Source organism: Eriocheir sinensis, chromosome 36, assembly GCF_024679095.1.
Source record: "Eriocheir sinensis breed Jianghai 21 chromosome 36, ASM2467909v1, whole genome shotgun sequence".
In the NCBI taxonomy this organism is placed as follows: Eukaryota; Metazoa; Arthropoda; class Malacostraca; order Decapoda; family Varunidae; genus Eriocheir; species Eriocheir sinensis.
Genome location: NC_066544.1, coordinates 17621136 through 17643707, shown reverse-complemented (window position 1 = coordinate 17643707; position 22572 = coordinate 17621136). Strand labels below are relative to the sequence as shown.

General features: G+C 48.8%; 1 protein-coding gene across 1 annotated transcript in view; it reads left to right on the top strand.

The window, feature by feature from the left end:
- The window catches only part of LOC127007961 (uncharacterized), a gene marked incomplete at its 5' end in the record, with an annotated part of 24493 nt that continues 1921 nt past the window's right edge, over window positions 1-22572 (top strand). Inside the window, 20 exon segments of the mRNA XM_050879508.1 lie at window positions 1-201; window positions 531-11206; window positions 11429-11644; window positions 12016-12168; window positions 13339-13426; window positions 13804-13927; window positions 14521-14660; window positions 15587-15733; window positions 16073-16200; window positions 16736-16853; window positions 17354-17459; window positions 17988-18211; window positions 18817-18926; window positions 19318-19447; window positions 19611-19884; window positions 20205-20390; window positions 20501-20666; window positions 20791-21002; window positions 21618-21748; window positions 22079-22264. Of these exon segments, the coding sequence (XP_050735465.1) occupies window positions 1-201; window positions 531-11206; window positions 11429-11644; window positions 12016-12168; window positions 13339-13426; window positions 13804-13927; window positions 14521-14660; window positions 15587-15733; window positions 16073-16200; window positions 16736-16853; window positions 17354-17459; window positions 17988-18211; window positions 18817-18926; window positions 19318-19447; window positions 19611-19884; window positions 20205-20390; window positions 20501-20666; window positions 20791-21002; window positions 21618-21748; window positions 22079-22264 (13716 nt within the window).

The following is a 22572-nucleotide window of genomic DNA, read 5'->3' as shown; positions in this document are numbered from 1 at the left end:
GTTTCTGGAAGCCACGAGGGCAGTGTGGTGGAGAGCCAGCTGGTGGTGAGCCTGGGAGGCAGCCGGAACACAGAGCCGTCTGGTGTCAACTTCACCCTCACCACGCCACTCACTCACTTCCAGAAGTTTGGATTTGATTTCCACAAGTCCGGGGGTGCAGACAGCCTCTACTCTGCTGGGATTGAGCTTGATGAATTTAAGGTACAGTCCATGTTTTGGGGCATGTAATGTGTATGTCCGTCTGGTGTGTGGGGGACAGTCAGTCTCCAGTAATGATTATTTCCCTGGGCAGGGTTGCTTCAACAATACTCAGCATTACAAAGACACTTTTTTTAAATTATTTTACTCAGTACAAAAAAGATAACTAGGTTTTGAAAAATTATTATACCCAGCAGTAAAGAGATATTGTTTTTCACTAAAATTTTCTGCTCATTACTGAAAACAAACTCATATTTCTCCAGATTCATGTATTCAATACTTAATTTTTTTACTAGATCCTTATACTCATCACTAAAATAATTTTTTTCTAGATTCTTGGCGAAGCCCGGCTGAGTGATCCATCCAACCTGCTGCTCAAGGTGGAGTACGAGGGCGGAGAGGAGTGTTCCTCCCGCCTCCACCTGCAGCACAGCCAGCGGGAGCAGGAGTACTTCAGTCTGGCCAGCCTGGCGCTGACGCAGGCCAGCAAGCCTTGGGAGCTGGTACTCAACACCTCCCTGGACCACTCCAGCCACAGACAGTTCCTGGACACAGAGCTTGGCCTTCAGGCACCGGTGATGCCCAATCCCTTCCATTTCCACGGTCTGTACAATGTGACGGAGGACGAGGTGAACCTAGAGATGCAGACAGAGTTTGGGGAGAGCTTGTCTGTAATATATCAAGGTAAGAAAGAGTTTTCTTGGAAGAGACACTTACTCCACGGCCTTGGCAAGGTGGAGGCCTCGTGGATCGAGCCACTTGCCGTCAACATGACTTACGACCACACCCTGGGAGGCATCAATATCAATGTTGACTTCCAAAATGAGGGAGACTACATATCCTCCTGGAGCACTGAGTTCAGCAGTGAATACTCATCTCCTGAAGACATCAAGGCCAGCTTCTACCTCACCCACCCTGAACTCCAGATCACAATGCAGATGGTGCACAACCAGAGCCAGAACAGCTGGAGGCAGCAGCTGGACGGCTCCATCAACACCTTCACCGTCACCTACAACGCAAACACTAGGTGGAACCAATACCTCGTCCCAACCAAGGCTGAAGGAAGCCTTTCACTCTTCAACTTCTTTGACCACAGCTTGGACCTGTCACTGTCCCACCTGGAAGAGTCCTCAACACACAAGACACAAATTACTGGCACGTTTGATGACTACAACATTGGCCTGGAGCACCAGCTGAGCCTCCAGCTGGCTGACGGGGGCTGGCAGGACTCCTTGAAGGTCTCTCTGAGGGACATTGGTGCCACCACTGGTGGTGTCAGCCTCATAACAAACACTTTTGTGGCTTGGCCAGCCATGAACTCCTCCCTGGAGTTTGAGTCTCCCTGGAGTGACAGTGTTAGTGCCACCTTTGTGGTGCAAGAAGTGAACATGACAACAAGCTTCAAATTAGATGCCCTTCACAAGGACCAGTCTCTCTTCTCAGGCCAGGTAGTGTTTGACGGCTGGCCGTCTTACACCCGCTCCAACATAGAACTCGAGGTGATGGCTGTTTTCATGGATGAACTTAATCTGAAACTGCAGCATGACTTTAGTTCTGGAAATCTTATTTTTGGAGACGTGGTTTATGGCTCTGATGTCCACGTGCAGCTTGGCAGTCACCTGGAAATGGAGGTGAGCTGGTACGGGCAGGACTTTGTGGCTTATTCCTTCAATGCCACCTCAACATTAAAGCAACTGGACGTGGACTTCAAGAGTGTAGCAACGCTAGACCGCCACCTCAATGGAACTTTGGAAGGTCACTGGAATGAGAACTCTCTGTCTGTTAACTCATCAGTGAAAAGTGGCAAGATTCTGGAAGTTGAGTTTAAGAACACTGATGTAAACTATCTTTCTGAACTGACTTATGAGCTTGGAGATGATGTTCTGTTTACTCTTAACTTTTCTCTTCTTGGAGATGGTGAGAAGTTAATCCTCTTCAATACTGTTGTTGAATCCATCCATCCAAAGCTTGATGCCACACTCACACTCAAATTATTGGCCGACACAGACCATGAAAGTCACGGCACAATAGTGGTGACAGCGGACCTCTCCAAGCTCAAGAAGTATGCCCTCCAGGGAAGGCTGGAGCTGGAGTCCGACCTGTTGACCTCAAAGGAGTATGGGGGAAAGTTAGATCTTGACCTCAGCTTTCTCAGTGACCTCAACTGGAAGGCTGTTGTAGGGACCTCAGTGTATGGAGGGGAGTGGGACATCAGGAGTGACTTCAACAGTTCCCTTGAGGTCAGTCAGGGGCTAAGTTTTGAATTTGGTGCAGGATATCACCTTCTGCACGGCAACCAAACATTTGACCTGAAGGACATGAACGTGGTGGTGAGTGCCAAGAGTGGCTCTGCCTACGAGATGAGAGTTATCCTCCACCCTGACCACACTGGGCCCCCGTGGTCCCTGGCTGTCATCTACAACCCTCGCTTCAGGACGCTGAAAGGCTTCCTCAGTCTTGCTGCTTACGGCAAGTACGAGTTATCCCTGCGGCTCTCCACCAAGACGCTCACCATGGATGCTCACAAGGTGAACGATGACGATTCCAAGTGGCAGATAGTTGAGGGAAATATTAACTGGATTATAAAGAAAACAAAACAGCTTGTCACCCTCAATATGAAGTCTGACATTCCTGCCATTTCCAAAATCACGGGCAAGGTAATCATCCAGGAGAAGCGAGACTTGGCCGTCATAGCGACGCTCAAAGTGAACGACGACCAGTTTCTCGGCAACTTCCGGCTGAGCACCCCAGAGCCAGGGAAGTCCTTCCGCCTGGACGTAAAAGTGGACAACAGTATCGTTCAAGCATTCGAGTCCGAGGTGACGGTGGAGTGTTCCTTTGATCAGAGTGGCTTCTCCTTCAGTATGAAAATTGACTTAAATCAAGTGAGTGACTGGATTCAGGGAAGTGTCAAGTTCAGTGTCCCAGAATCCTACCTCAAGTTGAAGACACCGTTCTCACTCCTGGAGTCCTTCAATGTGACCGTCAGAACTAAAGCAGGTGAAGAGTATGCTGTTGAAACTGTCATTGAAGCACCACAGTTCTGCTGGAATCTGACAACAAACCTCGGCAGAGTCTTCCTTCATGGTTCTCTTAACATCAACTTGGACATACCTTGTGGTGGGGACTCCTTGTTTGACTTCCATGTCCAGTACAACATTACTAAAAACCCTATTGGTATTTCATGTGAATTAAGTGCCGTGGAATACGGATCCCTCTTCAAGTTTAACACCACAGGAAATCTATCAAGTAAAAGAGGTGAACTCAAAATTGAGACTGAGGCTTATCCCCAACACAGCTTTGGCTTGGAAGTGGCCTACCAGGTGCAGGAACAGTATAACCTGAAGCTGCTTGCCTACAGTCCTCCCTCAAATGAGACTTACTTCACCTTTGAGACTCTTCTCTCACCCTCCAAGGCAGAGCTAACCTTCAAGCTGTCAGAGGATCAGTCTCTCCTCCTCAAAGCAAACTATGACTACCAGGACCAGCCTCTGAAGCTCAACGTCACCCTTGCCAACTCCCTCTTTGGCCAGGAACTGACTGCAAACATGGCTGGGCAATCCACGTTGGGGAGCGAGGAAGGAAATGTTGAAATGAGTTTCTCTTCAAATACAATATTTTCTTACCTAAACGTATCCACATCTTATAGTTTCTCCGAGGAGTTGGAAGACATGACCTTCAAGATTTTGACACCTAAAGGAGATGCAGATGGAGAGATAAGAGTTCTGAAAGACAAAGGTTTTTACAAGATCGAGGCTGACATGACTTCTGGCCTCCATAGCTTTGACAAGTATAGTTTGAAGGTGAGTCAGACCACCGAGGACAACGTGGAAAAGCTGGAGGCCACGCTTGCCCAAGGGGAGTATGAGTACCGGCTGACTGGGCTGAGAAACACCACAGAGAAGGGGACTGAGGCCAACCTTAATGTTTCCTTGCCATTTGAGGGTTATGAACACATCAACTTGTACTCTGTTCAGCCAAAGCAATATTCATCAGGCAAATACCTAATCAGGTTAAGTTTGGAATCTCAGGGCGAGGTCAATACAGTGGAAGCCAAGCATGACCCTGACAGCTCTTTGTACCAGTTGGTCTTTAATGAGACAGATTCAGGAGGTGAGTATGTCTACACCCTCAGATTCAACGATTACCCTTCTTTCAAGTATCAAATAGAGGTTGTACTGGATGGCCCTGAACTAGAGGGAAGCCCCCTCACTCTGCTGCTGAAGTATCACCATGACAGCTTGGTCTCTGCCATGTTCTACAGCCCTAATGGCCAGCTTGGGGCAGAACTCTCTTGGACTAACACAGGTGATAAAATTGTCGCCGCTGGAACTGCTGACCTGACTCTGTGTGACCTCGGAGAGTTTCATCTGGACACGACTATTCCCTTGGTGGCCTCTGAAAAACTTGAAACCAGGCTGGCGTGTGTCTTCCCGGAGGTGGAGGTGGAGGTGCGCCTCCACTCAGGGGACTACCTCAGGACCGGGGGCGTCGGACTCACTCTGAAGGACAGTGAACAGCACAAGGACTACAGCCTCATCTATGACTTCACGGACTCTCTGGTGCTGCAAGGTCAGTTTGACCAGTGGAATCTGAACACAACGCTGGCCCTGAAGGGAACACAACACGCAGCCTCTGCAGGAACCTTGGAAGTGAGATCAAACCTCCCGGGCTACGAAACCATCGACGGCACCTGGGATATGGGTCAGAGGAACTGGGAGTACTTCTGTAGGGCGAACCTGGAGGTGAAGCACCAGGAGGTGTTGTCCGTCAGTGCCACCCTGGACACCCTGAGCGAAGGAGCTTATCAGCCGTGGCAAAACATGCGCCTGACCATGCTGCTGGAGTCCCCCTTCACCCTCCCTCACCACCTGCACGCTGAGTACCAGACCTCCATGCCCAAGCTGCTGCTCTACTACCAGCACGGCCTTGACACCTTCAAGATGCAGCTGGACACTTCCTTTGGGAGGAACTCGGCCTCACTCACACTCACTGGAAACATCCCCGTCAGAGGTATTTCAACCTTTGATGTCAGTCTTGACTACAACTTTGAGAATGCCTTCAGTATGAGTGTTGTCATGAAGGTGGAGGACTCCACTCTGGAGCACAAGTTTGACTTTTCCCCTGACTGGAGGGTTGGCTCCATGCAGATGTCCCTGACCTCCCCCTTCCTGCAGCCAGGCAAGCTTCAGTTCAGCTGGTCGCTTGTTCAAAATGCAGTCAATTTAAAAGGATTCTTCATCTTGGGAGAACATTCTGGAAAAATTAGGATTTCGTTAAAGAACACCAGGTCGTCCGCTGAGTTTGAGTGTCACGTAACATCTTCCCTGGAGGAGCTGTCTCAGTTTATTGTCAACTTGTCCTACAAGGCGTCCGGCAGCAACAACTTTGATGCGTCCATCGCTGCAAAGCTGAACAACAACGGCGTGCTGATGAAGTCCTTCCTCGACACTAAGGGCGGGAAACTATTGTTGAAATTCCAAGGAACCTTTGAAATTCTGGGCAACCGCGGCTCACTGGACCTGGACGTGGGGCCGAGCGGGGACGGGTACAGTGGGTCAGCCTTGGGCCAGCTTCCCGGGTACAAGAAGTTCTCTGCTGTCCTGTACTTTGACTCCTACCAGCTGAGCCTCAAGTCCATGTACGACTCTCAAGAATTGTTCGTAGTCAGCATCACTTACAGCAAGACAAGGGTACACTTTTTCTGGACAGATCACTATTCCTTCACCCTGACCACTGAACACGTCTCAAAGGGCATAAAGCAGCTGTTAACCATGACGTTTACTGGCTTTGGCGTTGAGCCCATCACCCTGGAGGCAAGTTACACCAAGAAACGCAACCATCAAGTGGACCTGAGCCTCACCTCCTCCCTCCTGCCTCCCTCCACCCTCAAGATTGCATACTCGGGGAACAAAATCACTGTGCGGGCCACCATGGGAGACAAGACTTACCTCATGACTGGACAAGCCACCTTCAGGAGCCTCCAGTCCAGTTTCAGTGTTCGTTTTGAGTCTTCAGACCGACCCAATGACCCCGTCATCCTGCAGGCTGAATACGACCTCACAGATTTCATCCGTGGGAGGATGATAGCTGCCACGGAGCTCGCCCAGATCATGCTTGATTGGGGAGAAAAGGTTCAGGTGATCGTGAGCGGTCAGCGCAATGGTGAGATGGCCAAGATTGACCTCAAGGTGGAGACGCCACTGGAGAGCCTCCCGCGCCTTCACACCGGCTTCCATGGAGAATTTTTCCATAAGGGACTGATTGGATTCAACTGCACTGCGTTCGTGGAGTGGTCCGAGAGAGTTGAGGTGACTGCCATCGCCAAGCTGACCCGGGCCGATGTGGACGTGGAGTGCACACTGACGACCTCCTTCCCGTCGCTGGAGAAGCTGTCCACCTCCTTCAGGTTTGAGCCGGGCCAGGTGCAGCTCACGGCACAACACAACGCTGACACCTGGAAGGCAGTTTGGGAGTATCAGTTTACTCCATTTTCAATAACTTGTTTACTTGAGACTCCCATTGAGAATTTAGAGAAGATATCCCTTTCCCTGGCTGTGGATGCTGGTGATGAAGAGGTGAGGGCACAGTTTGCATTGTCATGGGCCAAGGATCAAAGGGTGAGCATAGATCTTGAGGCCAGGAGGTGGCAGCTGGAAATAAGTTTCCGGACCCCTTGGGAACCTCTGACCTCAGGCACCTTCATGGCCTCGCTGAGGACTGAAAGTGAGGAGCTGACCCTGTCCAGCGCCCTGCGGCTAGATGACCACAAAGTGGAGGTCACTTTTGTCCTCCTCTCCACAAACTTCAAATTCTCTGCCACCTACAGCAAGAACCTGCTCACGGTGGGCCTGGCCAAGCTTGAGTATACCCAGGGAGATGAAAACATGAAGATTTTGCTTCAAGTACAGACTCCATATGAAGGTTTTAAATTCCTTGAATCATCACTCAAGTATGGTGGGAATAAGGTGTCATTCATCTTCATAATAAATGAGACTGTGAATTCAGTTGAGGGTGTTTTTTCCGGAGATGGAGGAGAGTTTACAGCTAACTTTCCTCTGCTTAACAACTTCAGGCTGTCCATGAAGTCAGAGAGAGCCTGGCTGAAGGCTGAAGCCAGCCTTACCTTCAGCATTGCAGGGACGCCTGAGCCACTGACAGCATCTCTCAGCTACAACGCTGAGCCTCAGACCAGTCCACTCAGCTTTACACTCAAGGTTGTTTTTGATGAAGAGTTAATGTCTGTAGATGTTCAGTTTGATGAAGGACTCTCTCTCATGGCAAGGTTCATGAAGTACAGCCTGGACCTGCGTGTGGGGGGCTCCGGGGCAGGGGCTGAGGCTGCCATGAAGCTGGAGGCTCCGGACCTTGGCTTGGAGTCAGTGGAGATAGAGAGTGCCCTTGGACTAGACACAGATCCTTTTGAGGTGGACTTTACCCTCAGTGTCTTGGTGAAGCATTTTGGCAAAGAGTCGCTCCTCTATAAGATACGGAGCACTGGTGCTGTAGAGGAAGACCAAGTTCTGTTAACGTCCAAGATTGAAGGCAGTGACACGCCAACGTACAGGGTTGTTATAAGAAGCCCGCTGGATGCCTTGGGGCTGCAGATTGTGGTGAAAGGAGATGACACTGAGTTGTTTTCTTTGCTGTACAGCAGCGGCGCTCAGACTGATCTGTTCCTTCCGCAGAAGTTTGTGTTCCAGGCACGTCCGTGGGAGGTTGAGGGTCAGCTGCTGGTCACGTACACCTCCCTCACTGCCTCCCTCACCCTCCCACAGCCTTCCGGGGAACACACCCTCACTGTGCTGTGGCCAGACAGATTCAGTCTTCAAGAAATTGAGATCAGCACAGAGCTTAGGTCTTCTTACATACCTCAAGATGTCCTACAATTAGCAATCACTTATAAACTTCCTGAAGCCTCCAAGGGAAAGATGGAAGTTGGCATAGTGTTCGGGGATGAAGAATTGCATGCTCACGGAGATTACCATTACAACGAGAGACTTCAAACTTTCACAGCCAAATTCCAACTGACGTCAAACTGGGTGGGCAACTACTCCCTCCAGACAAGTGCCCAGTGGAGGAGGAACATCGTGGCGTCGGCTTCTCTGCGGGCACCGGGGGAGGAGCACTCTCTCAGTCTCTACATTGATACCATAAACTCTGCCATAGAGCTGAAACTGACTTCCCCCCAGCTGCCTGCCAGGGAAATAACCTTCACCGGAGAGCTGAGCAGTCCCCTGAACTGGTCTGCCATGGCTCTCACCAGCAGACTCCAAGCAGCTGATGAAGAGGTTCAGTTTGAGGTTCGATTTGAGAGTGAGGAAACACACATGAATTCCAATGTCCTGTTGAGGAGAAACAGTCGGGACATATTTTCTCTGTCTCTGGAAATGTACGAAGATGTTGCCAGAACTGACTTTGACTTATCCATAAACCTCTTGTTAGAAGGCCTGGAGAACAGTATTCATGTGCGGTATTACAACGCAGACTGGGGAAGGTACTTCTCCGGAACACTGGACTCCCATATGTTGACAGAAACAGTCAAACTCATAGTCATCAACTCACACTCACAGGGTGATTTGCAGAACATTGAGCTCAGTGGCCCTGACTTTGAGTTCCTAATAGAGTCTCATGCTAGCAACAAGTTTTATAGGATAGAAACAAAATTGGGCTACGATAGACTTAAGTTCACTGTGTTGAGTGACCTTTTTGAGGGAAAACACTTCCGTATCAATCTGTCAAGCACGTTTATCAGCTTTGAAAGTTTGTCCCTTTTTGCCCGTTGGAAGGAACTTGACAAAACGGCGATGAAGGCAGAATACTCAGGGAATGGCCAAGCGATCAAATTCAGAGGTGACGGCATGCTGGACGATGTGTTTGGGTACAGCATCAGTGCTGTTTTGGTCACCTCGATTGAGGGTTACGAAAGGTTCGCCTTGTTCACTCCTCGGCACAAGAGCGGTGAATACTCTAAAGCTCTGCTGGAATACCCTGGGACCAAAGTTGGAGCAGAAATGAACTTGAACTACCAGGATATTACTGAGAGTGACTTTGCCATCAGTTTATACTTACCATACGAAGAATTTGATATTGTCTCAGTGAAGTACATAATGGATCTTTCCAACTGCATCGAGATTGAAGCAAGAACAGGCAAGGTTGGCCTGACTCTGGCATCATTTATTGAACCCCTGGACAGTGGGATGTTCCTAAAGAGCATTGTGGGAGTGAATGAGTACAGAGGAAAGACTGCCATCTATTTTTCATGGGCTTTGCCTAAGCGAGCGCGGGCCAGATACACATATGTATTTGAGCCAAGAGAACTAGCAGAGCGACACTCACTCCACGCAGAAGTGCTCTGCGACCTCAGTGACAGGGTTTTCTTCACGGCCGGAGACAACACTGAGGAGCTGGTGACGGTGCACGCCGCCTGGGGCGCCGACAAGATCCTCACCCTTGTCACGCCCAAGACCTTGCCAGGCTATATTCACCTAAACCTTGAGTGCAGCACCACGAGGGATGACTACCGCTTTGAACTTGGGCTCCCGACCGCAGACTGGGGAGCCTGGACGGTGTATGGGGCACAGCTCCACCAGGAGGTGTTGCTTGGGGGGCGCCACCTTGCCCTCCTGGGTCATGCTGGGGAGTACTCGGCCAGTGTTGAAGGAACCTTGTCGGTGAATTCCTGCCACTTCAACAACAGTCTTGTGCTCTCTGTCAACCAGGACAGGCTGGGGTACAGAGCGCTGCTGCTGAGCCAGCCGGCTCTTTTCAGCAGGACGTTCACAAGTGATTTTCAGCTTTTGTTGCGCAACAGAACGTTGCTCTACCACACGGATGCAACAGCCTCTCCCATTAGCTTGGATTTGATCTCTAACTTTACATGGAATAAAATGGACATGGATATGCCACCAATAACCTTCAAGCTGAACTATGATGATGATACATTCTTCTTTGTAAGTGGTACAAAATACTTCAGTGCTGTGCTGACCCACCCGGACATCAAGGACATCAGACTCCAAGCCAACCTGACCCGCAGCCTCAACTCCTCCCTGCACGGCGTGGCAGAACTTGTTGACGACAACTCCCCCGAGATGAAGGTGGTGGCCACGCTGCAGGCCCAGCCAGCGAGGCAGGACGGGGAGCAGACCGTGAGCCTCAGCCTGTCCCAGCCAGCCTCCAACCTAAGCCTGCTGGTGGGGGCCCAGCTGAGGCAGTCCGCCTCCCTCAGCGAGGCCCAGTGCCACCTCCAGTACTACAGCCTGGCCTCGGAGGACTGGCAGCGCCTCAACCTCTCGGCCAGCCTGGAGGCCGAGGGCGGCAGGCGCGTGGTGACAGTGGCCGCCGCGGCCCCGGAGGGGGGCTGGGGCCGCACCTGGAGGGGGGCGGTGGAGGGGCGGCCGGAGGAGGCGTCCGTCCTGGTGGAGGGAAGCTCCGACGGGCCCGGCGCCGCCTGGAGGCTGGGTGCCACCGTCAGGAGGCGGCTGCCGGAGCTGCACGTGTACCTGAGCCTTGGCAGCCAGCAGGAGGTGCAGCAGCAGGCCAGGCTCAGGCTGGGTCTGCACAGCCCCGTGGAGGCCGGGGCCGCCCTGGACCACTTCACCTTTGGCCAGTGGCACCGAGACTCAGCAGCCCTCGGCCTCAGACTCACCTCGCCTCACGTGCTCCAGGCCTTCATGGAGTTTGACCCCTCCCTGGACTATGAGGACCTCCAGGATTGGGCTTACCTGTTTTCTCCGGCCGCTGAGGTGGCTGACATCTGGGGCAGAGATGTGCTGGCAGCCACACAGGGTCTCCAGCAGTGGGCAGCAGCAGAGGTTCCTGCAGCTCTGGGAGTGTTGTTCAGCAATGAGACCGTTGACACAGTGTGGCAGAGGGAAGCAAGCAACTGGGACTACTTTTTGAAGGATGTGGAGGACTCCTACCAGGGGATTCTACAGTCTGCCACAACTCTGTGGGAGAGTGTCCTGCTGCCTGCCCTGGAGGCAGTGAAAGACTTTGCGCTAAGAATGTAAGTTACATGTCTTTGTGTACTTGGATTATTTGTTTGTATGTAGGCAGTTATGTCATTCATTATAAATCATCAGCAGATATCTTCATAGGTATCATAAATATCTTCATAGTAATGGCACTTTTTGTAGTATAAATACTTGCATCTCACTTCCCAGCCTAAAATTTAAATTGAAGCCAAACTGGTGATACCTTTGAGAAATAAGCCTTTCTCCCTTGTCAGATACACAGAGATGTTGACTCAACTGGCCGACCTGAAAGACAGGGTCCAGCATGCCCAGAAGGTAGTCGGGCTGTGGCTGTGGGACGCCTGGCAGTCTCTGAAAAGTCAGTCAGTTCTCCAGGAAGCAGTTGTGAGAGACTGGGTGTCCCAAAGCTCGGCCAATCTTGGCCAATCTGCTTCAACTTTCTGGAGTGACCTCCTTCAGCAGGCCACCTGGTAGGTACATCAGGCATCTTCTCTTCCTCCCCTGCCTCCTCATCATGCAGCCACCTCAGCCCCTCTCTTACAGTGCTTGTTCTTCTTTTGAAGGCTTTTTACCTCATCAATGTCCCTCCTCTTGCTGACATTCTAACCCCTGAGGCCTGCCAGTGTTCCTTTCTATGCTTTTGTATTGCTGTTTTCATGCTAACTGCTCCTGTAAACTTGCTAACTGTACGCCTCCACCCTCTCCATATCCTCGATGTACAAGAATTTCTATACCAGCTCATATCCCTGTGGTGGCCAGCTTTCTAATACAAGAATTAACCATACCACCCTCTGAGGACTTTTTGCAGCCTGCAACTTGTTTGTTTGTCTGTTCCCTTCAGGCTCAGGGAGCAGGTGAGCACCAGTGTGACCACCTTCCTGGAGGAGTCCAAGAGCTACATCACCACGCTGGGACAGACAGTGGAGGCTGCCCTGAGCAGTGCCTTCCAGACCATCCAGCCACACTTTGAGGGGCTGGCTCAGGCCTTCCAGAGGTAATGCTGGCATTCTCTGTGCAGAAGGTGGTGACAGTCAGCAGGTGGTAGTATTTGATAAATTAGAAAAGGAAACATGTAATAAGGAGGAGGAAGATGGAAGGAAATATAGGGTCAGCTAAATCATCTGAAAAGACCCCCAAAATGTGGAAAAGCAATCATGCAGTTCAGTGTTTTGTATGCATCTGTGGCCCTGGCAGCTGAGGTGGTGTGTGGTGTGTGATGGCCGGGGTGTGGCCCTGCTCATAGCTGCAGGGTATGGCCTGGCTTGTTGGCCAGTCCCTAGGGCTGCCAATCCTTAGTGGCCACCTGGGTGACCTGGGTCAGAGACAGAGACAGCAGAGAAAGGAAGCAGCTGTCATACTCCATGTGCCATGCATGTAGATGACACTGCTTTTCTGTCTCATGTGTTTGTGGAAGTGTGGGACAGTGCTTACTTTTGTCCCTTTGGTGTTGCCTCCCCCTGAGGTGTTTGCCACAGATGTTGTATTCACCTCCTTACTGCATGCCATCTGTTGATCTCTGGCAAGCTTGAGCCCTTTAATATCAGAGGGCAGAAGAGAGGGTCTTCTTCAATTAGTAATTTTGTCCATGACATTTGTAAGGATTAGTCTTGTAATGCTTCATTGACCCCCAGGTATTTCAGTGTATAAAGTCCAGGTATTTGAGAATGTTGTGGATTTTTTTACAGAAAAGGAAGCAGCTCAAGGGAACAAAAGCCTGCTGACCCTTTTCCTGTATCAAGACACCTCTCCACCCAAAATTGACCTCTGATTTGGCCACTCTTTACTTTTGTCTATTATGGGAGCAGTGAGTAGCGGGCTTTTTTTTTCTCTGCACTATTTTTGTTGCCCTTGAGCTGTCTCCTTTGCTGTAAAAAAAAATAAAAAAAAAAAAAAGTGAATAGGATTGAGTGGTCAAAAGCAAGGGTTAGCTTTGGATGGATAGGTGCCCTGGTACTCCCCCTTCAGCTCCAGGCAAAGGTTCTCCAGCCAACTTAGCATTAACCCTTTCAGTATGGTGACACCAACGTCGGAGTCACTGTATGGAAAGGGTTAACCCTTTCCATACTGTGATGTCGACGTCTGCGTCACCATATTGAAAGGGTTAACCTGAGTGTGTTTCCTTTACTAGAAGTGTCAAGTGAATTCTTCCTTTGTGTGCACACAGTTATGGCAGCGAAGTGTTGGCAGAGTTCACAGGACCCTGCTGGATGGCCCTCACAGACAAGGGGAACAGTCTTGCTGCACTGGCCCAGGTACAGTCTCCTTGCACTGCCTCAGCCAACTCTCAGGCTCACTGCTTTGTATTGTCAGCCCTCAAACTTGTAAGAGATGTATTTTATTATTTATCTAGATTATATTTGCCATCAATTGCTGTATGTAGGTTTTTATGAGTTTTAGAAGTAACCTTACCTAAAGTTTACCTGGCTGGGTCAGTAAATTGTAAAGCTTCCTCCTTAGAATGTTTTATTTGCTTTGATCAAGCAACTTTTTTTTAACAGCCATCATGCTGCTATTTTTTAGACACCTAACCTTTAGAATTCAGTGAGTGGTACTGGTTGTGAGCCTTTCTGCGTGTGGGGGATGCTCCTTTGTCCTGTGTAGCATCATGAATCCACTCTTGCCTTCCCAGGGCGTGGACGGCGGCACAAGAGTGCTGACAGAGTTCCTTCAGACCGAAAAGTTCTCTGCATTCTTTGTGGAAGCAGGAACTTGGCTGCAGGAGAAAGCGTCTGCAGTGTGGAGCAGCCTTGAAGGTGAGCGTGCAGGCCAAGGCTGAGGGGGAGCTGCTCAAGGCTTACATTTTGTGCTTACATCCATGCACATCTGATTTACATAGATATTCAGACCACACAGACCCTGTGGTCCAGACTAGGTGGTCTGTCCTTGAAACTGAGGGATATAACAAAACAAATGGCTTAATGGTCAATAAGACTATTTCTTTTCTTTATTTTTTAATGTTTGGCCCGTTGTGCCGGTAGCCTTGTTGAATGTTAAGGTGAAGGATATGGTGCTCAAGCTGGAATGCCACACTGAAACACTGAAGGCGGGAGTTCATTCCATCATCATGATACAATGTTTGTGAAGAAAAATTTGGTGCAATCTGAATGTATTTGTTTACATTTAATCTTGTGCTGTCATTCATGTTGGAGACGTGTTCATATTAGCGGCCAGCCCAAACAGACGGCCACAGCAGCAGGGCTTCCCTTGTGTCTTCACCAGTGGCAAGGTCTTGCAGCAGAAGGGATCTTGGCTGTTTACTGATGCTGTTACAATACATTTTCACATTTTCTGTTTTCATTTTTGTTGTGTGGGATTGAGTAATGTGATCTTGATCTTGATGTTACAGCAAGCATGGCTAAGGCAAGCCAGAGTCTCCCTCAAGCTCTGAGCTCCTGGAGTCCCCCGCTCAGCGAGTCCTTCAGCCAGGCTTGGGACACCCTCAGCCGCCTGGCTGACCGAGTGTCTGTGGAGGGACTCTTCCCACTGGTAGGTTACATCCACTAGATGAGGGCTTCCCAACCTTTTTGTTCCTCTGTACCTCTTGGGCATTTTTATAGGTTCCCATGTACCCCTAAAAATTTAGGAAAAAAATGATGAAATTGTAATATTTTGATATTATTTTGTAATGATAATAATGATATAATTTAAATAACAGTTTTGCTTATTAAAATGAGAAAATTGAAAAAAATACGACATTGTGCAGTATGAATGCAGATTACAACACCATGTATGTACATGTACCACTGGGGGTACATGTACCCCACGTTGGGAACCCCTGCCCTAGATGATGCTTGACTCTTATAGGGTAAAGTAGACTGGTCAAGGCATAGGTAAAAAACTGCTACTCCTGCACAAAGAGCGCCTCATGTGCTGGGGTGAGTAAAATTTTTAAACAAAGTGAATTTATTAGTTAAGGGTCAACTTCTACATATATAGTATGCTGCTTTTCCAAGGAGTTAAATATACTCTTCATAGCATTGGGGGTCAACTTTCACATGGGCTTGACGTTTAGACCATTATATAGGATAGATAAAAAAAATAAAAAAATAAAAAATCATTTAATTCCATAGGTTCTTTGAAAGTCCTCTTAGGGCCATTCATACAGTCGTCTCCGAATGTGCGGAAGACGGTCCGTAACACGTTCGGGTGGCTTCTACAGTAGTAGTAGTAGTAGTAGTAGTAGTGGTTCTAGTACTACTACTACTACTACTACTACTACTACTACTACTACTACTACTATACTACTACTACTGTAGAAGCCACCCGAACGTGTTAGGGACCGTCTTCCGAACATTCGGAAACGACTGTAAGAATGCCCCTTAGTCTGAGGAATTCTTACACACTCTCTTTGTCCCATACTCTTATTGCTCTCCCCCTTGTTAAAGCCTTTTATCCATTTCATCAACTCTTAGGTGGAGAGCCTGAGTGTTGACCTGCGGGAGAAGGTGAGCCACCTTCCAGGGCTGGTGAGGGACAGCATTGAGCCTGTACATGACTACCTCAACCAGTTCAGTGCCTTCAAGAGCCTTGATGGTGCGCTGAGAGGCATCTACCAGCAGGTGAGTGAAGACTTGTTATTTTGCTGTCAGGTAGACAAACTTGGAGCTAAACAAAAGATATAATGAAACACTTCCAACAACATTGTGTTCTCATTGAGTAAACCAGAAGTAGTTTCCCCTAAAAAGATTTAACAATCTTCATGTTTGACCTACAAGGGAAGATTATGCCTGTTGCTCAGCAGTGATTCTTCAGACACCTCTGAAATGTAAGGGAAAATTATTCTTAATGGCTGGTAGAAGGGAATCACTAAAGAATTTCAATACAGTCTGTTATCAGTAATCTGTGTTCATCTGTGCTGTTGTTGCCTTAGGGGTGAAGGTGTTTACGGAATGTTTCAGGGCGAGGCGTCCTGGGAGGACTGGAGTTCTGGGAAGCGCACCGGCCTGAGCCTCCCAGAGCAGCTGGTCTTCCTGCTGGCTGACGCTGCCCATGGCTACATCACCTCCACCAACTACCTCCTTAACCAGTAAGTTCAGATGACACAACGGTTGGCATGGATTTGGCTTTCACTGGTAGCCTGGTAGCATATACTCCCAGGTCTTTCTCTGCCTCTGTGGTGGATAGTGGAGTGTTTCCCATGTGGTATTGGTATGCTGGATATCCCCTCCCAAGGTGCAGGACTTTACATTTTTCTTCATTGAATTTGTTCCATTCCTGTAGCTTTGTGATGTCTTCTTGTAGGAAATCCAGTCAAAGGGTTAATGAACTTTGAGTATGATGTACAGTTCCACTTCTTCGCTTCCAAACAAGTGACCTTGACAAAGGTGCAATGGTCGGGATTGGGGGGGGGGGGTTGTGTCCCGGGTGTGGGTGTGGGTGTGGGTGGTGTGAGGCTCCAGCTGTACCCATAGATCCATCCCTTGAGCTCCAACGCTCACTCAGGGAGGGTCCTAGCTGTGAAATGTGAGGCTAGATCAGACCATGTTGAATAGCACACCAGTCTGCATTACATAGTGTATAAGCTGAGCATTTCTCTAATATTACATTTTTCCTTAATGCAGCCTCTATGTTGCTGAGCCAAGCAGAGGCCATGTCCACTACAACCAGTACCTTCCTCCTCACTGGGACAGCTTCCTGGAGCTTCCTCAGTGGAGCTTTCCATCCCATCTTTTCCAGAAGGTGAGAAGCAATAGATACAGAATTCAGTTACAACACTTCCTCTTTTCCCTCTATAAACCTCTGTGTATCCATAAGGCTTGCATGATGTTTGTTAGATTGGTCCAGTGTTAAGTTTGTCACTGTGCTGATGGGCCGTTAACCCGTCCACTGTGATTGGCATGGATTTGGGGCTTTCACTGGTAGCCTGGTAACATACACTCCCAGGTCTTTTTCTGCCTCTGTGGTGGGTAGTGGAGTGTTTCCCATGTGGTATTGGTATGCTGGATATCCCCTCCCAAATTGCATGACTTTACATTTTTCTTCATTGAATTGTAGTAGCCACTTTTGGTTCCATTCCTGTAGCTTGGTGATGTCTTCTTGTAGGGAATCTGCACTCAAAGGGTTAAGCAAACATAACTCTCTTGTAGTAAAAGTTGCCACAGCATGAAATGTCCTCTACTTATAAGCAAGATTCATATTTCAAGGGTATCCTGGATCCAGTTTATTGGCCACATTTTCAGGAATCAGCAGCCAGGGAGGCTGAGCGGCTGATGGCTGCAGCCTATCCAGATCCCAACCTGGTGGACGCCCTCCTTCCGTTCCACACCGCCACAGCTGTCATTGCAGGTAAACATATACATAGCGTACACTTGGGTGTGGAGGGGCAGGGATGGGCAAGCATTATAAACAGTGTGGGTAGCAGAGAGGACAGGGGTGCTGGGGTGTGGATGGGCAGGGATGAGGAAGCAGGCATTATAAACAGTGTGGGTAGCAGAGAGGACAGGGGTGCTGGGGTGTGGAGGGGCAGGGATGAGGAAGCAGGCATTATAAACAGTGTGGGTAGCAGAGAGGACAGGGGTACTGGGATGTGGAGGGGCAGGGATGAGGAAGCAGGCATTATAAACAGTGTGGGTAGCAGAGAGGACAGGGGTGCTGGGGTGTGGAGGGGCAGGGATGGGTAAGGGTGTCAGGGATAGAGGTGTGGGTAACAGGGAAGTCAGCATGAAAATAACAATGAAAGGTAACAAGGAAAGTAACACAGTGGTGAACTCAGGGGCTGCCAGTAGGACAAGATGAGCCGATGAGATGTGTGACCTTTTATTTTGTCTGTAACTTACGTCCACGAAGGATGAGCGGAAATCTTTGTTCTGCCAGGCCAGCACGTGACCTCCTTTGACCTGCGACACTACCAGTTCTTGGGGTCCTGCTCCTACCTGCTGGCCAAGGATTTCGAGGGCGGGGACTTTGAGGTGTTTGGCGAATACGAGTCTGAGGCCGGAGCAACAAGGCTCAAGTCTGTGGTGGTTCACGGCCCCAGCCTTGACGTGACCCTGAGTGTGGACGGCAGCGTCACCTCCCGAAGGCTGTCTGGGGCAGAGGTGCGTATTGGGTTGACGCGGACCACACCATGTTGGCTGTCTCTTTAGCCTGTCCACTGTGATTGGCATGGATTTGGGGCTTTCACTGGTAGCCTGGTAACATATACACCCAGGTCTTTTCTGCCTCTGTGGTGGATAGTGGAGTGTTTCCCATGTGGTATTGGTATGCTGGATATCCCCTTCCAAGGTGCAGGACTTGACATTTTTCTTCATTGAATTGTAGCAGCCACTTTTTGTTCCATTCCTGTAGCTTGGTGATGTGATCTTGTAGGAAATCCATAGTCAAGGGGTTAGTCACTTGTTTTCTTCTGACCTTCACCTTCATATTTCTTTTCTCTTTGAAATTTGACATGTCTTCTCTCAGTATTCAGTTTTAACACAGCAGCCAGTGCAGTGTGACCTCTTCTGTTCAGCCATTCACTTCCCTTCAGTTACTCCATATTTTACTGACCAATTGATTCTTGACAATTTTTTTTCTGGTCTCTTGACTTCCCTGACTCCCTCACCATTAGTTTACAATCCTACTTATAAACACCAATGATAGATTTTGTTCAAATTACTGTCAGATTCAGGTCAGGTTGTCAGCTAACCTTAACCTATCACAGATACACAACAGCACTGAGCACAGCGCCCTCAAGATGCCTGACCTGTTCCTGAGCTGCCACCGGGCGCTGCGTGGCTGTTCCCTCACTGTCTCCAGCAAATACTTTGGCAGGTGAGCCTTTCATCCTGCATACAGTCAACCTCAAGCATCTTAGCAAGCAAGTTTTCATCTCTTTAAACAACCCTTAAAAACTTAATTTTTTTGTAAATGTCATCTGTTCTTATGGCTTTATTATATTGTTTTTCAAGGGTCCTTTTAGACTATTTCTCTAGACCAGGAAGTCTTCCCCTATTTACTTTTCCTGTCCCTCCCCTTTGGTTACCTAGAGGTGCTCTGGCTTGGTTGGCCTCTGAAGCTGCCACATTAGCCATCAGGTGAGTCATTGCTGCAGACAGTGTTCTGCAGGTGTTGGCTCCCACTGCAGGCTCTGGAGGGCTGGCTGTTGGGGGAAGAAGTGACTCAGTGACTCAGGAACATGTGCCCAATTCTTGACTTTCAACAGACTTGGCGGTCTTTTGGGCAACTACAACGGTGAGGCGTCTGATGACCTGCGTGGCCCAGGCTTGCAGGTGGTGCAGGATGCCGCCCAACTGGCCACCCATTGGGCCATCTCCCCCACACCCTGCTACCAGGTATTTTCTGACCCAGCATCTAGCGAAGTTTAGCTCAAAGCTTGCAGGACAGATATTATAGATATTTGGAATATGTAAATTTATTATGATAAGGGGAATGTAGGATTATCTTGTTCAGCTGCCAATTGTAATAATCATTTAATTATTCACCATATATCTTCAGGCAAACCAGGCACACCTAGTCAAGGATTACAGTGATGTTGAGGAAGCCGGCGTGAGAGAATGCTCGCAGCTGTTCCTGTACAGCAACAGTCCCTTCAGTGAGTGTTTCCAGGCCGTTGACCCACACCCATACTTCACACACTGCATTGAGGGCCGCACCCACCCTGCCTTCACCAAGAAGGAACTGAATGCTCCGTGCACGGCTGTGGCGGCCTACCGCAATCAGTGCTGGGCCAGGGAGAGACACTTGCCCAACCTGGAGAAGTGTCAGAATGGTGAGTTACATTATCAAGTTAGACAAGAATTTAACTTTTCAGCTTGAGAGAACTTTTAGAGTCCTTGTAAGGCTCCTGAAGGCAGAATGTTATTAACATCCTTATATATCTAGTGGTACTCCCATCACAAGAAAGAATAGCTGTTCAAAGCCAACCCCCAAATATTACGGAGTCCTGAGCAGCATGGCAGACAGATTTGGATGTTGGCCTCTGTTTATTAGTTTGTTGAAAATTTTTAGGGTTGACCCAACACTGAAGTAAAACAACACTGAAGTAAAACAATGAATAAAATGCAAGCTCAATTGCTGATTCTGTTTCAGTGAGCACCACAGGCTGTACGGTTGAGGGCAAGGAGGTGCCCTACGGGTGGAGCCAAGTGTACGAGGAGACCTCTCACGGCTCAGCTGACGTGGCTGTCATCGTGGAGCTGGCCAAGTGTAATGCTGGCAGGGAGATGACTGCTCTCCTGGACCACCTTGAAAGGCAGCTTGGAAGGAAGAATATAAGTGAGTGTCATTACAGTAATGCATGAAATACACAGTTGAAATATGTCTCACAGCCATAGCTGTGTGATATTCACTCTTCCATGATGATGTCCACCATTCTCATTCCCCAGATGACGTCCGCTATGCAGTTGTTGCCGCTGGAGAAAATAAAACTGTTACCAAGGCTTCCCTGAGTAAGAGAGATGCTGAAACTTTCCTCAGCAGTCTAACTTTCAATGAAGCAACAAGCATGGAAGACACAGAAGCCGTGGTTGCTGCAGCAGCCTCAGAGATAGAGTAAGTGTAGCAGCTGTTGATGATGCTTGGTTATGTTGCTCAAAACAACTGTTCAAATATTGTAATGTGGTTGTACTCTGTGGCCCTGAGCCACCGGCACCAAGCTGCTTGTTGTGTCCACCAGGTGGCGGCCTGGAGTGTCTCGCTCCATCGTGCATGTGGGCTGCCAGGCGTGTGTGCACAGTGACAGGGCGTCCCGGGCGCTGCACCAGAACGATGTGACGTACCACCTGGTGTCCAGCCTGGAGGTGGAGATGTCCGGTACCAGGGAGACAGCTCAGGCCAGGATGCGCAAACTGTTTGGCTTTGATGAGAACCTTGTTTATGTACCTGGAGGTAAGACTTGCCTTAGGCTTGTAATCTGTTGGAAAATTCCCCTTGGGATTATTTAAATAAATAACCAATATTTTTGTGTTAGACCAGAGACAGTTGAGGGTTGTCTCCTTCACCCTTATGACCCTTTTTTGGCTTGTGGGTACAAAGATGTTTGAAATGAGACAGCACCTCTGCAGTGCAGTGGTTAGCATGTCTAGCTATAAGTGTGATCCTGGCCTGGGGCAAATGGCACCCAGGTCATCTTTTGGGTAGGCCTATAAATGGGTACCTGGGCAAACCTGGGAAAAGTAAACATTTTCCCTGTGTTGTGGAATAGTGGGTTTTGCCCACCACAGACTTTATGGCCAATGAGATGGAGCTGAGCACTGAGGCCATGCACTTCCATAGTGTGTGCCCCCAACTCTACCTTTGCCGTACCACATCATTGTCTGTATAGTGTAGGGTGGACGGCACACCACATACTCTGATAAAAACATTCAGAGCAGGTTGCTGGTCTTGAGCTGGATGGCTGTGACTTGACAGTTAGATATTTGCTCCTACAAGCACTGAAACTTATAAAAGTTATCTATAAATATCTTCAGTTTGACAGAGGTAAATTAGGTTGTGATGTTTCAGATTTCAAGGCTTTCCGAGGCAGTGAAAAATTGCGTCTGGCCCTGAGAGCCCCCAAGGGAGGCTGTGTGACAACTGCACTGTCCACTGGAGGCTCAGTTTTTGACAGAGAAAAGTGGACTCCAAGGAAAGCTGTAAGTGTTTCAAGTCTTTCTGGCAGTCTAGGCCAATTTTCATTATCTTGTAATTTCTCATCTATTTCATTACTCATGCAAAAGCCATCTTAGCCTCTGATATTGTTTCTCTGTATGACTGCACATTAAGTGATATACATACAATCAAGTCTGGCTTACAAACACTGGGGCAACAGTTATTGCTTGCTCATCAGGAGGTGATGAGGCTGTCCCGCTGGCTAGACAAAGTTCCCATGGCTAGTGCTGTACTGACTTAACAGTCCATGGACTGAAGAATCCTTGCCCTCTGCACGCTGAAGAACGGAAAATTTAACAACCCTTACATTTCAGATACAATCAAGGAAGTTCTTAAGTGTTCTTGGTGAGCGTGTGGCAGTGTCCAGTTCCTCACCCAAGTGCCAGGAGTGTCAGTGCCTCAAAGGAGACACGAGGATGGCACCAACCTGCTTCAAGTGTTTTGGCAACTCTGTATTTTTTGTAACATACTCGGACACCGTCGCTAAAGATCTAATGAAGGTGAGTGTTAAGGGACTTGGAGTCTTGATGGCTAGGGTGGCATAATACAATAAACACAAACACATCCAAGTAAAGACTACTTAGTGAAATGGTCCACCCCACAGACAGAGACAGCCTGTTCATGCACCCTTGTGTACCCTTTGTGCACCTTTGTGTTATGGAGTTGATTATCTCTGGGATGGAGGCACACATTCCATATACTTTCTTTATTCCTGATGCTAAAAGCCTTGGTTCAATCATGTTTGTCCTCTTGCTATTAAAAAAAAAAAAGAGGAAGCTCAGAATCGTTACATACTTACACTCACATT